This window comes from Arachis stenosperma, chromosome 6 (assembly GCF_014773155.1).
Source record: "Arachis stenosperma cultivar V10309 chromosome 6, arast.V10309.gnm1.PFL2, whole genome shotgun sequence".
Taxonomy (NCBI): domain Eukaryota; kingdom Viridiplantae; phylum Streptophyta; class Magnoliopsida; order Fabales; family Fabaceae; genus Arachis; species Arachis stenosperma.
In genome coordinates, this window is record NC_080382.1 from 140,940,563 (window position 1) to 140,954,105 (window position 13,543).

Consider the following 13,543-nt stretch of genomic DNA (forward strand, 5'->3'; position numbering starts at 1 on the left):
TGAAGGTGTTTATGTGATATCTTTGAATAAGTCATCATAACTACTCTATAAACACTCATGGTCCTAACGATAATATAAATTTTAAATGCATATTTAGTTTATATCAATGATTGGAAGTTCTAGTTATTCTTTTAATAATTAAATACGTAAATATTTAAATATACACATGTTTTTTTAATATAAAAGAATAAAAAATTTAAAGTAAAAATTAGGAAGTTAAGTTACGACTACCAACCATTGTTCTTTAGTTTATATTATTACAAATTTACAATATTAAATATACTTGATTTGAGATTAATAATACATCATAATTTATTCAAAAAAAAGTACATCATAAATTTTTATATTTTAAATTGAGTACAATAATATTATGAATAAATATTTTTTTGTGAGTTTAATTAAAGAATTAAATCAAATAATTTTTTAAGTTAAATCCTAAAGTAGTCTCTAAACTTGCAATCGATCTTAAATTTCGTCCATCAATTTATAATTGTCACAAATTTCTCTTTGAACTTAACAAAAGTGACTCACGATCATTTATAAAATATATTCTGACGAATATTCATGAATAGAATAATAACGTGTGCAGAAAAAAGTTAAGCTAAACAACAACATATAGCTACATTGCGATTTTTTAACTCAACTTAGTTTCTATTAGTCATTTATAATCCTAATCCTAATTTAAGTTCCAAAAAATATCATCCACCATTACAAGTTATTCTCTTTTTTCTCCTCCACCGCTGTTAAGTGCGCTTGGAAAGGATAATGATGAATGGAGGTAGCAACTTTGTTGGAAAGGGAAGAAACAACTCATTTTAATTTGGTGGTCATGACGAAGGAATAAAAATAATTCATAATGTATAAAGGAAGCAAAAAGCTTAAGATGCTCAAATGAAGAAATTGATACAGCATAAAATAGGTTTTTTTTTTTGGTCAAGTAGATTGGACAACTCTCAATCCTAAACATTACACCTATGTTATATACACATACACTCACACACACTATCATGAGTAATTGGATATCATGAGTTCTTTAAATCAACAACCAATTTCAACTGGGACTAGAACCCGAGTGCAGTACTGTATGAGACAGATAGTTAAGACCTATCATTGCAAACACGCACGCACTTATGATGAAACAAGTCCAAGGGTGTTACAAAGAAACAAGAAATATAACAAATTTTGGCCCGAAAACAATAGCAAAGAAACAAAACGGGTTTACTGGATCAAAATTCTCTCTCAAGAGACACCTTTATTTGGCGAAGCCTTCTTCACTTCGGCTATCAATTTCGTAAGTCCACTTGGCTCATTTGCTGCCCTCAAAGCACCAATAAAATTCCACTTGTAGGAGGAACATTTTCAAGGTCTTTCCTCAAGAGAAATGAGGGGTTTTCTTTACGGATGCCAATGGGACGGGTAGGGACGGGTTTTTGATCTATTTGAAATTCGTTTCATTTTTATCTGCGAGTAGTAAAATGTTGAACCTTAACCTGCCTTTGTGGGTATCCGTCCCGCTCCTATCCGCCGCTATAATTATTAAAATTCAATAAATAAAATAAAATTTCAAAATTTATATAACTATCATTACATACATAACATAAATTAAAGTAAAAATTTAAATATGATACAATATTATTAATCATTTACTAATTATTTTACATATATTATACATATTATATATTAAAATTATATATATTATATATTTTATATATAGCGGGGCGGGTAGGAGCGGGTATTACTTAAACCCGACCTCACTCCACCCCTCCCAAGAACCCGTCTCGCAAAAAGCCTACTCCGGTGCGAAACGGATAATTACCCGCTCCGAATAGATAAAGGCGAGATGGGTATTCACAGGTTCGGATGGTATTGCCATCTCTAGTTTTCTTTCTTTAAGCTGAAAATAAAATATTACCCAACATTAAAGCATTTTGAATATATATACATACAGGAAACCAAGAATGAAATAAATCAACCTTCAGTACCTATGAAACTTCTACATCCTTGTTCCACACAATCTCTTCCAAAATGTTATGGGACGTATTGCCTTCATTCTGTAATTGGGACTCGAAGGGTCCTACATAATGCGAAGGGGGTCCTGTTGGTCGTTTCCTCCTTATCCTTATACATTGACTAGCTAGCAACAACTTCATCGTGGAACATTGCCACTTCCCACTCCTTCACATTCAGTGCCTCTATCATAGATTCAGCAGAGGTTGCTGAAATCGTAGTTGAACCCTCAGTAGATTCCACATCGTCACTCTTTCCAAATGCATCTAACAATAGCGGAGGAGAAGTAAGAGAGTGATTTGTATGCTATATTTGTTTGAAAAGAAAATAAAAAAAGAAAAAAAAAAGAAAACGAAAAAAAAGATTATTTTTTATTATTTAATTGAAAAAAAAAATTAGTGGATCATCAAATTTTTTTTTCTAACATTAAAAAAAAACCTTATTTTTTTCTTTATTTTTAATATTATTTTTTATTTTTTTAGATATATTTTATAATATAAAGATAAAATTATCTTTTTATAATATTTCTTTCTTTTTTATTTTTCTTCTATTTAAATACATCTAAAAAAAATTCACTTAATTTCTTTTTTTTTCTTTTCTTTCTATTTCTTTCTTGTATAGTAGTCAAATTGAAATGAGGGTTATAAACTACTAACAAGGATAAATTAAGTTAACAAATTATAACTGTCACGTAATGTAGTTGTTAGTTATCCAGTTCTGTACACATCATCATTTCGTTCATAAATATTCGTCTGAACATACTTCAAAAACGATTATGAGTCACTTTTATTGAATTTAGAGAGAAATTTATAATAATTATAAATTGAAAGACAAAATTAAAACTTGATTATAAGTTTAGGATCCCTTTAAAATTTAATTCTAATTTTTTTTAGTTAATGTCAATTAATATTTTTTAATTCTTAATTTTAAACTATAAATTCTAAATTTTCCAAAAATAAAAAATTATAAAAAAATTAGTAATACTACATAACTAATATATTTTATTATTTTGAATCATCAGTTAATATCAATATTTTTTTATATAAATCCATAAAATACTCAAATGTAACAATATTAAAAGCTTAAAACGGACAAATACTAATTAGAATTTATTGAAAAATGTGGTCTTCCAAATTTTCTCTAAAAAATTTAGTATTAACTAAATACTTAAAAAATTCTTTATATTTTTTTCTAGTGTAGAATATATTTCTCTTGTTGTATGTAGGCACACACATGATACAAGACACACTACTTTTAGGTTACGTAATTAGGTGGTTACCAATTCTCTTTAGAGTAAATTTTCATAATAATTTATGAGATTTACGTAAATATTTAATGTAATTTTTAAGATCCCAATTTTTTTATAATGGTCCATTAGATAGAGTTCTGAGCATTTATAGTGATTTCTAAACATATTTTTGGTAATGAGTTATCACTGCAGCACTTACGTAGTCTCGTTTTGCCATGCTAGATGGCTCTAAAATGTTGTCATTTTGGTTTTGCATCCTAGTGTGTAAAAAACGACGCCGTTTGGATAATATGTAGCATGAAAAACAGTTTTGTCTCCAATACAAACACTTCACTCGTCTTTTCTTTTTTCACCTTCCCACTTCGTCTTCGTCTCTTCATCAATAGCGTTGCCGTCGGGTTTTGTTGTTAGGGTTAAAAAAGTTGAGAGAAGAACTAATTCGACTGAAGACTCTTTTAGTTATTTTCCTCATCCATTAGAAGCACGAGGTTCTGACATCCTCGTCAGATTCAAGGTAACCTTTTTTTTTACATTAGATTTTCAATACAGTGTTTGTTCTTCATTATATGTAGATTGTTAGTGTGGTTAAGATTTTTTTATTTTTTGTCATTATAGTCTCTAGGGTTTGAAGGTAGGTTAGAATTTTATGGGAATGCTCTATTTTATCTTAATGAAACAGGAATAGGATAAACGATATTTATAGAATTGAAAAAATATGTATTCTTATGGTATTGATTTTGTTTTTGTATTATGCATTAGTAGGCCAACAAAGTCTGCTTGTATTAAATAATTTTAAATTTCTTGCAAATGGAAGAGATGTTAGACATCATATTCCATCATCGAAATGATTTCAAAAAATGCAGAAGAAATAATGGTATATTCTCCATACAACAAGGCGTGTTTAGGTAATCTAGACGCTGATACTCTAGATGTCTTCTACATATGGAACTACTATAAAGAGTTTGGATACAATGACATAAAATATTGTTGGTGGCATGTTTCCGAAAAAGACTTGGAGAATGGGTTGAGGAACCTAAATAATGACAAGAAAATAAGAGATATAGTGAATTGTGATAGGAGAAATGATGGAGTGAATAATGTATATTTCGAACATGGAGTGTTAGTGTCGGAGGTTTTAGAGGGCGATAACACAGTTGTATATTTGAATGATGATGGTGAAGAGGGGTGTAATACTACTATAGAGGCTGTTGTGAATCCCCTAAAATGAGATTTATGTAGTCATAATTACTCCCACCACCAATTCTCAACAGGTAACTTAATATTTATATCATTAGGTTTTTGTGATTAAGGTGAATGTTCATTTATGTGTAATGCCAATTTTTATTCATATAAAATACTGGTAAGAAAAGGTTTTTAAAATTGTCACCAAGAAGAAGATCCTCTCTACTGACAACCTCTTCAATAGTGAATCTCATGCAGGGTGCTAATTCAGGAACAACAACAAAATTTATCAATTTGATGAAGTTTGTCCCAATTTCAAGATTTAAGGCTCCAAAAAAGAAGAATTGAAGACTTTAATGTGTATATGGCCTTTTGTTTTGCGTTATTAAAGCTTTTCACTAGACAATGATTAGATAAGGATGTGTGATCCTTTATGTTTTGTTGGGAAGTCCTTCCTTTTGACGCAATTATATTTAGCAGCTTCATGTTAATTGGCTGCCATTTATGTTTGTCATTGACTGTTTTTTGCTAAACTATAAAATTTACCTTAATACACTAATGCTTTGTGGTTTTCAATCACTTTTATTGCCTTCTTTAATATATTACTGTTTTTGGTTCATTTCATGAACAAATATAAATACAATAAATTCATAGTTAACTAGGTTTTCATTCCATCAACAAATACCATTTTTACATATATTGCGCGTCCAATGAATACAGAAAACTCACCACCAACTCATTTCACTCATGATTTACAATACATGCAGGATAACTATCAACATTATCAATACAAACACAACTAACACTAACAATAGGGTAATCATTTTTTGCATCTGGACATCTTCCTCCAACCTCCGAAACTTTCAATCAAAGTTTATCTTCACTTGATGATCATCACCAGAAGATTCTGATTTATCAACCTATTCATCATTTTCAGTATCTGTCCACACAAAAGTTCACACCATCTTTTTTCACTTGTCTGTAATAAAAAAAAGATATAACATGCTCAAACTTCAGACAAAAACAAGAGATGAACAGTGACGTAAGGACAATCATAACAACACAAGTAATACTGGTAACTCACATAATAATTAGGACAACTATAAAATTGTTTGTTTGGATTTAAATATGTCCTAGACTACCTGAAAATCGGCCGATAGTCACAACCACACCATTCTGGCAGTCCCAACTGCACCATTCTGGCAGTTCCGATCTACTCTTGTTTGACATTCTCGTCCAATTCCAACTAGATGGGAAAAACAAATAGAGCTTCCAGCTGTTGTGCTATCACCATCCATCATCGATATGACGAAGAACAACAACTAGAAGAATGAGAAGAGAACGATAAATAAGAAGAAATAAATTTTTTGAACATTTAAAAATTTAGAGTTAAATATAGAGAAAGAGACCAACATAGGTATAAATTAAAAACGTGTCAGCTAAGCTAACCATTAGAACTATCTAGTGTGATAAAACGAGACCACATAAACGCTATGATAATGATTCATTATCAGAAATACTTTCAGGTACTATTATAAATATTCAAAGTTCTATCTAAAAAATTATTATAAAAAAATTAAAATTTTAAAAACTATGTTAAAAAGATTTAGTCAGTAAAGTATTATTTTTGTCCCTAATGTTTGGGGTAAGTCCCAAAGTTGTCCTTAATATTTTAATCGTCCTATTTAAGTCCCTAATGTTTCAAAATTGACTCAATGTTGTCCTGCTGTTTGAGATCTGTTAACAGAATTGACGGCGGGACAAAATTGAGACGATTTTGAAATGTTAGGGACTTAAATAGGACGAAAACGTTGAGGACAAAAACGATACATAGAAATAAATTTTAATTTAATTTTATCCTTCAATAATATCAATTTTTACTATACATAGTATTCAATTATTTTTTAATCACATTTAAATAAATTACACTTAATCACATTACTTTTATTCTAAATAAATTATTTTTTTAAATAATTTTACTCTTAAAGATTTTTAGTTATCATGAAATATTTGTAAAATAACTAGTATATAAATTTGTGAAAAAGAAAAAATAATATATATATGTACAATAAAATATAAATTATACCTTTTGTCCCCAAATTATAAAAAAATAAATTTATAAAAAATAAATTTATTTAAAATGAAAGTAATGTGACTAAGTGTAATTTACTTAGATGTGATTAAAAAATAATTGAATACTATGTGTAGTAAAAAATTGATATTATTAAAAGATAAAATTAAATTAAAATTTATTTTATGTATCGTTTTTGTTCCCAACATTTTCGTCCTATTTAAATCCCTAATGTTTCATCAATTCTGTTAACGAATCCCTAATAGCGAGACAACATTGAATCAATTTTAAAACGTTAGGAGACTTAAATAAAAAAATTAAATGTTAAAGACAACTTTAAAACTTACTCCAAACGTTAAGGACAAAAATAATACTTTACTCATTCTCATTATTAGCTAGCTGCCTGAGTGCCTGCATTATTATTTTGTATCATTGATCATGATGTATATATAATGAATGAGACCCGTGACTTTATGTGGTCCTATACTCCGATTATTGCTAACTTCTTATCGGAGTTCAATAGAAATGGCCGCATTACATGTATGGTTATTAATTATTTTTTAGACTTAATTAGTTTTGGAAAATTCTATATATAAAAAGTCCAAAAAGCAAAAATGTTTAAATATATAACTGGACTAAAATCTTCTGCTTGGTCATGCACGTGGATACAGTAATTAGACTCAATCATCTGCTAATCGCTATATACGACAAATTCCGAAGGATTTGAATTATTTTGAACACTAGAAATATTTGTCCAATGACGTGAAGTATCGGTCATCACCATCTGATTTTGATATTTTCGGCCACCAGCACTACTCCGTTGAATCCATTTTCACTCGACACTCGACACGTTGCTTATCTTTCGTATTAAAACAGCACATGTTGTCTCCATGTGTTTGACTTTTTTGAATATTTTCTTGAATAGAATATGCTTTTTATAATATTTGACGCATATCGTCGCCTCACCTATCCTCCAATCTTTTTGGTTGCCAAATTTATTAACTATGATACAAAATTTTTTTAATTAAAATCTTTTATTTTTTAAAATTTTAAATTTATAATTCTTTAAGAAAATTTTATATTATTTACTAAAAATTTTAATATTATTTTTAATTACATGATATGTTTAATCAATGCTGTATTTTTTTTATCCTTTTTTTGTGTTATTTTTTTCTTTTTTTTATGTGAGAAAAAAATAGAACAAAAAAAGAACAAAAATGTACATAAATTTAAAAAAATGCGTGTCTATAAATTTGATTTTATTAATTTTAGTTATGTATTTTGTTTGATACTTTAATTTTTTTATGATTTAAATAAATAAAGAGTATTTTTTTATTCCCCCGGTCCCCTCCTATACGCATATATATTATATTTCGTTACCTAATGAAATTATATGTATAGTAAAACCTCAAATTGGTTCTTCTCTTTTTTTTTTGAGCGGTACCTTAGTTCTTAAGCGTTATTTATTAGTTGTTACTCCTTGAATTCTAAAATTATATATATTAAGTTGTGATGATTTAGAATATAGACTAAAATGTTTCTTATATAAGTTTAAAAATTGATTATTTACCTCATAATTTAAAACTTCAATGAAACGGCTAATAAAAAATAGTAATCAATTTAGAATTTGATTCTATATAATATAATAAAAATATTAGTTATAATATATATTTATATTTTAATATATATTTTATATTAATGATTAATTTTAATATATACGGACAAATATTTCATAATATGATGGCATAAACAAAAAAAAGTAATTGAATTTGGTTACAGGATAAAGATCCAGTACCCCAGTCCCGCCCTTTCTCAATCTATTGAAATATAAAAGAGCAATGCTAGGGACCAATAATTTTTGTGATTGTTAGTCATATTGTGGTGCCGGTGCTACTGCTACTAGACGACTAGTCTACTACCGCCACAACCACAATTAATTGGAGCCTCCAAATATATTAAAGGTGAAACTCAGATCTATTCAATTTGACGTAAAATTAATAATTGATAATCGTTAAATAATTTCACTGATTTAATTAAATTTTTAATTAATTATTATTAATTATTAACTTTAAGTAGAGTTGATTACACCTGAATTTTCACCGCATATTATTACTTAATTAATTTCACAACAGACACATACACCTCCACGGCTCCACTATAAAATCCAACACCTTGCATCAACAACAGAAAGCAAGAATTGAACAAAGAAAATGGGTTCTTTGAACATAACAAAGAATAATAAGCCACATGCAGTGTTCATGCCATACCCAGCACAAGGACACATAAACCCAATGCTAAAACTAGCAAAGCTTCTTCACCACAAAGGCTTCCACATCACGTTCGTTTACACCGACTACAATCGCAACCGCCTTCTCAAATCCAGAGGCTCCGACTCGCTCAGAAACCTACCATCCTTCCGATTCGAAACCATCCCCGACGGTCTACCCGTGGACCCTAACCCTGTGGATGCAACGCAGGATGTACCGTTACTGTGTGACTCCACTAGCAAAAGGTGCTTGCCGCACTTCAAGAAGCTGATTTCAGAGCTGAATGGCGGTGATAGCGGTGTTCCTCCGGTGACTTGCATAGTATCTGACGGAACGATGAGTTTCGGGATTGAGGCAGCGGAAGAATTGGAGATCCCGGTGGTGGTGTTTTGGACGGCAAGTGGGTGTGGGACCATGTGCTATATGCACTATCGCCAACTTGTTGATAAAGACTTCACTCCCCTTAAAGGTATGTACTTTCCTCTCTCAATTTACTTTTCTATAAATTAATTTTAAATAATAATAAAATAAAATAAATATTAGAGCAATACTAGGAGCAGAAACTATTGTCATTGGTAGCTATCAAATAACTATTAATGATGATTTAATGGTGTGAGATTTCATCTAATAATTCATTTTTCTTTGTTGGTTACATGCTGGCTAAAATTTAATAAAATTGCTGGCTTCCTAGACTTGTAACTAATATTTTTTTTATTATTCTCTTGTTTTAAATAACAATAATTAATTTTCTTTTTGTTTATACTAAAATTATTCATTTTTAAAAATATTCTTATATAATAATAAAAAATACTAAATAACTATTAAAATTTATTATTTTTATTTTTTAGTTATTAATTAATTATTAATATTTAAAAATATAATCTAAAATATGTGGTTAAATTGTTAAACTAAAAAAAATTGTGTTGATAATTAAAAAAGATTACTAAAAATAATAAATTTTAATAACCTTTTAAAAAATTTTTATAACAAAAATATGATAATCAAAATAAATTAATATAATTATTAATAAATATTAAATAAGATATTTTGACAATTATTTTTTTTGTCAGCATTACCCTTGCTCTAATAATGATGTATAATGGTGAAATTAGTTGATATGGTTAGTATTTTATACTCTAATTAAAAAAAATTGTGAGTTCAATTCTTACAAATAATATTGATTACATATTATATATTATAAAAGATCTTTTTTAAAAAAAAGTTATAGGTCAAATTTTAGAAAAATGTGTTTAAAATATCAATAACATTAATTAATTAGAAGATATCATGTTTCTGAGTTTCAGTATGTTCCATACTTGACATGCAGACATGAATGATATCACAAATGGGTATTTGGAGACAACTATCAACTGGGTACCCGGAATGAAAGAGATCCGATTGAGGGATATGCCCAGCTTTATCAGGACCACAGACCCAAATGATATTATGCTTAATTTCTTTATAAGAGAATCCAAGAGAGCTCAAAGAGCTCATGCAATCATAATCAATACATTTGATGCCTTAGATCATGATATCTTGGAAGCATTCTCCACCATTAATAATTTGCCACCTGTCTATTCCGTTGGTCCGTTGAATCTTCTACTAAACCATATCACAGACAAGGACTTGAAATCCATTGCATCTAATCTTTGGAAGGAAGATCCAAAGTGTATTGAGTGGCTAGACAAACAAGAGCCAAATTCAGTGGTGTACATAAACTTTGGTAGCATCACAACTATGACCAGTGAAAATTTAATAGAGTTTGCTTGGGGAATTGCCAATTGCAACAAAAAGTTTTTGTGGGTAATTAGGCCAGATCTTGTGGCTGGTGAAAATGCTGTGTTACCTCCTGAATTTGTGGAAGTGACAAGAATTAGAGGCATGTTAGCAAATTGGTGTCCCCAAGAACAAGTTTTGCCTCACCCTTCAATTGGGGTGTTTTTGACACACAGTGGTTGGAACTCAACATTGGAAAGTATGTGTGGTGGTGTGCCCATGATATGTTGGCCCTTCTTTGCTGAGCAACAAACCAATTGTAGGTTTTGTTGTACGGAATGGGGAATTGGGTTGGAGATTGAAGATGTTAGGAGGGACAAAATTGAGAGTCTTGTGAGGGAGTCAATGGATGGAGAGAAGGGTGTTGATATGAAACAAAAGGCTTTGAAATTGAAGAAATTAGCAATGGAAGCTGCTTCTGCCCCAGATGGATCCTCGTTTCAGAATCTAGACAAGTTGATTCATCAAGTTCTCTTGAGCAAATTTGCTAAAAATTGAAGTGTGGTTTAGATGGAATAAGGTGTCGTTTTTCTTATGATAGCTAGTGAGAAAATGTTTTATTTGTAATCATTTCTGTCTTCCTCTGTAGTTCGTATAGAACCAAATTGTTGAGTTGATGAATGAATGAAATAAAATAGATATGTGAATTATTTCTAAAAATATCAAAATTGTGCTAAATAAGATGTCACCTATATATAGTTAAGGTACAACTTGTTTATTAACTTATTATCAATATGAGCAATTTTATGGTGTCTTTTGTTTGGTGTCTAACTTTTGTCTAAATTACTTTTTATAGTAACTTTAAAATATTTAAAACTTTTTAACTTTTATACTTTTAAATTTAGAATTAATTATTTTATCAATTTTAATAATTTGGCAACACTTTTTAGGCACCATAGCAAACACTTATCAATATTTGTTGGATACTTTAACTTAGTATCTTTTGTTCAAGGACGGTACGTATCCTTCAGCTAATGGTTACCCAGATATAAGTTAACACATAATAACAATATCTGTTAAATGAAATACACTATATTATGTTAACTCCTTTCAACCTTGTGCTAGCTACTTTACATGTTTTAAACTGTTTAATAAACTTTATAGTACTGTTTTTTTTTTATCAAAGATAAAAAAATTTGAACTTTTGATCTCTAAATGAGTACGGGAAGACTATGCTATTTGAGTTACAGCTCGTTGGCTTTATAGTACTACTTTAGTAGATTAAAATTCATTAACTTATATAAGTAGAAGATTATAAACAATTTTCCATGCACAAATAAAAGCAACATTATATAAATTTGTGTGATACATTCATTAATTGGACTCCAATAGCAGCGAATGCTGATCAAAAGGAGAAATGGGGGCAGCGGTTACGGGCATAGCAGGTTGGGAGAAAAATTGAAGATCAACAGGAGAATCAACACCCCCAACAGATTCTCAAGAGAGGAAAAAGTCTTGGATCCCTTTCTGTATCAGTATCAATGCAAACAATGTGTTTTGGGATTTCTCCAGCGGTTTTTCATTGATTCACATTTTATCACATTCGTTTTATTGTTTTCTAACCTTCAATATTTATATAACTATGTCTAAAAAAATCTTTTTAAAATTACGTATACAGAAAGGAAAAAGAAACATTTTATTTAGTGTCTAGACTCTAAACTCTGTCAAAAATCAATAAAATAATGTTTAACTAGTCTGCTTCAATGCCAACGCTGGGAATTATTTATTGGCTAATTTTAGAGTATTTTTTTATTGGTATCTAATTTTTATTTAAATTATTTTTTATAATAATTTTAAAATATTTAAATTTTTTTAATTTTTATATTTTTTAATTTAAAATTAATTAGTTAACCTATTCTAACAATTAGGTAATATATTTTCAGCACTACAACAAACACCTTATTTATTTGTATTATATTTAGAGTCGCATAGTGTTTTGTGTATTAATATCTTTCAATGATGATTCATGATTTTGATGGATTTGCAATAGATTTTTTTTAGCTTAGCTAGAAGTTAGTTTTGTATATTTCATTAACTTAGATTTTGGATTTAATACTCAATTTGATCCCTAAATTTGTACGCAAATTTTAATTTAGTTTCTGAATTTTATGAACAATCTCACATTAGTTCTTGAAATAATTTTTAATTTTGTAGTACAAAAATATTAATAGAGCGTTGATATGTCTGCAAAATGATACAATTTTGGTATTGATATTCAAATTGCTCAAAAATTACGTCGTATCACTTATTTTGTTAGGTAACTTTTTAATATACACCAATTAGGTAATTATGATATTTTGGGTTATTTAAGTGTTAAAACTTAAAACTAAAATAACACCATTTTACATAATTTAGAGTAGCATTTGCTGTCTACAACAGTGTTCTGTTAATATCTATACATTAAAAATGATTTCAAAGATTAACCTGAGTCATGTTTGCAAAATTTAAAAACTAAATAAAAATAATTAAAATTTTAGGAATTAAATTAAAATTCGTATGTAAATTCAAAGATCAAATTAAGTATATATATATATATATATATATAATTAACTCGATTTGGATGTTGGGTACTAGAATAATGGAACAAATGAATGCAACTAAAATTTAAAGATTAAAAAAAACGAAACTAAACACGATAACTTTATTTTTAGATAATTTTATATATATTATGATTAAATAAAAAAATTACAAGTTTTTAATTATATATTTTTTTTGAAAGAAAAAGCTCAACATAACAAGGTGGAGCATATAAAATAATAAAGAACAACCTGACAACTTTAGTCATGACAACTCCTAGTTATCTTTGGTATTGCCATCAACAACCATAGGATTCACCACCACTTCGCTCATCGAAGAGCAAGAAGGATCTACTAATAATATCCACTACACGTGAACTTTGATTCCTGAAGATTCTATCATTCCGTTCTATCCAAATTGTCCAGATAGTAGCAAAGAAGCTAATCATCCACCTCCTCCTCTCACCTCTTCTTG

At 28.8% G+C, this 13,543-nt stretch overlaps 1 protein-coding gene across 1 annotated transcript; it reads left to right on the forward strand.

Annotated features, from left to right (window-relative positions):
• The first annotated feature begins 8,678 nt into the window (after positions 1-8,678).
• LOC130932795 (7-deoxyloganetin glucosyltransferase-like) lies at positions 8,679-11,262 on the forward strand. Its single transcript, XM_057862211.1, has 2 exons — positions 8,679-9,245; positions 10,104-11,262. Exons 1-2 carry the CDS (start codon positions 8,720-8,722, stop codon positions 11,048-11,050), a joined length of 1,473 nt encoding a protein of 490 aa, XP_057718194.1. The 5' UTR covers positions 8,679-8,719; the 3' UTR covers positions 11,051-11,262.
• The last annotated feature ends 2,281 nt before the right edge of the window (positions 11,263-13,543 follow it).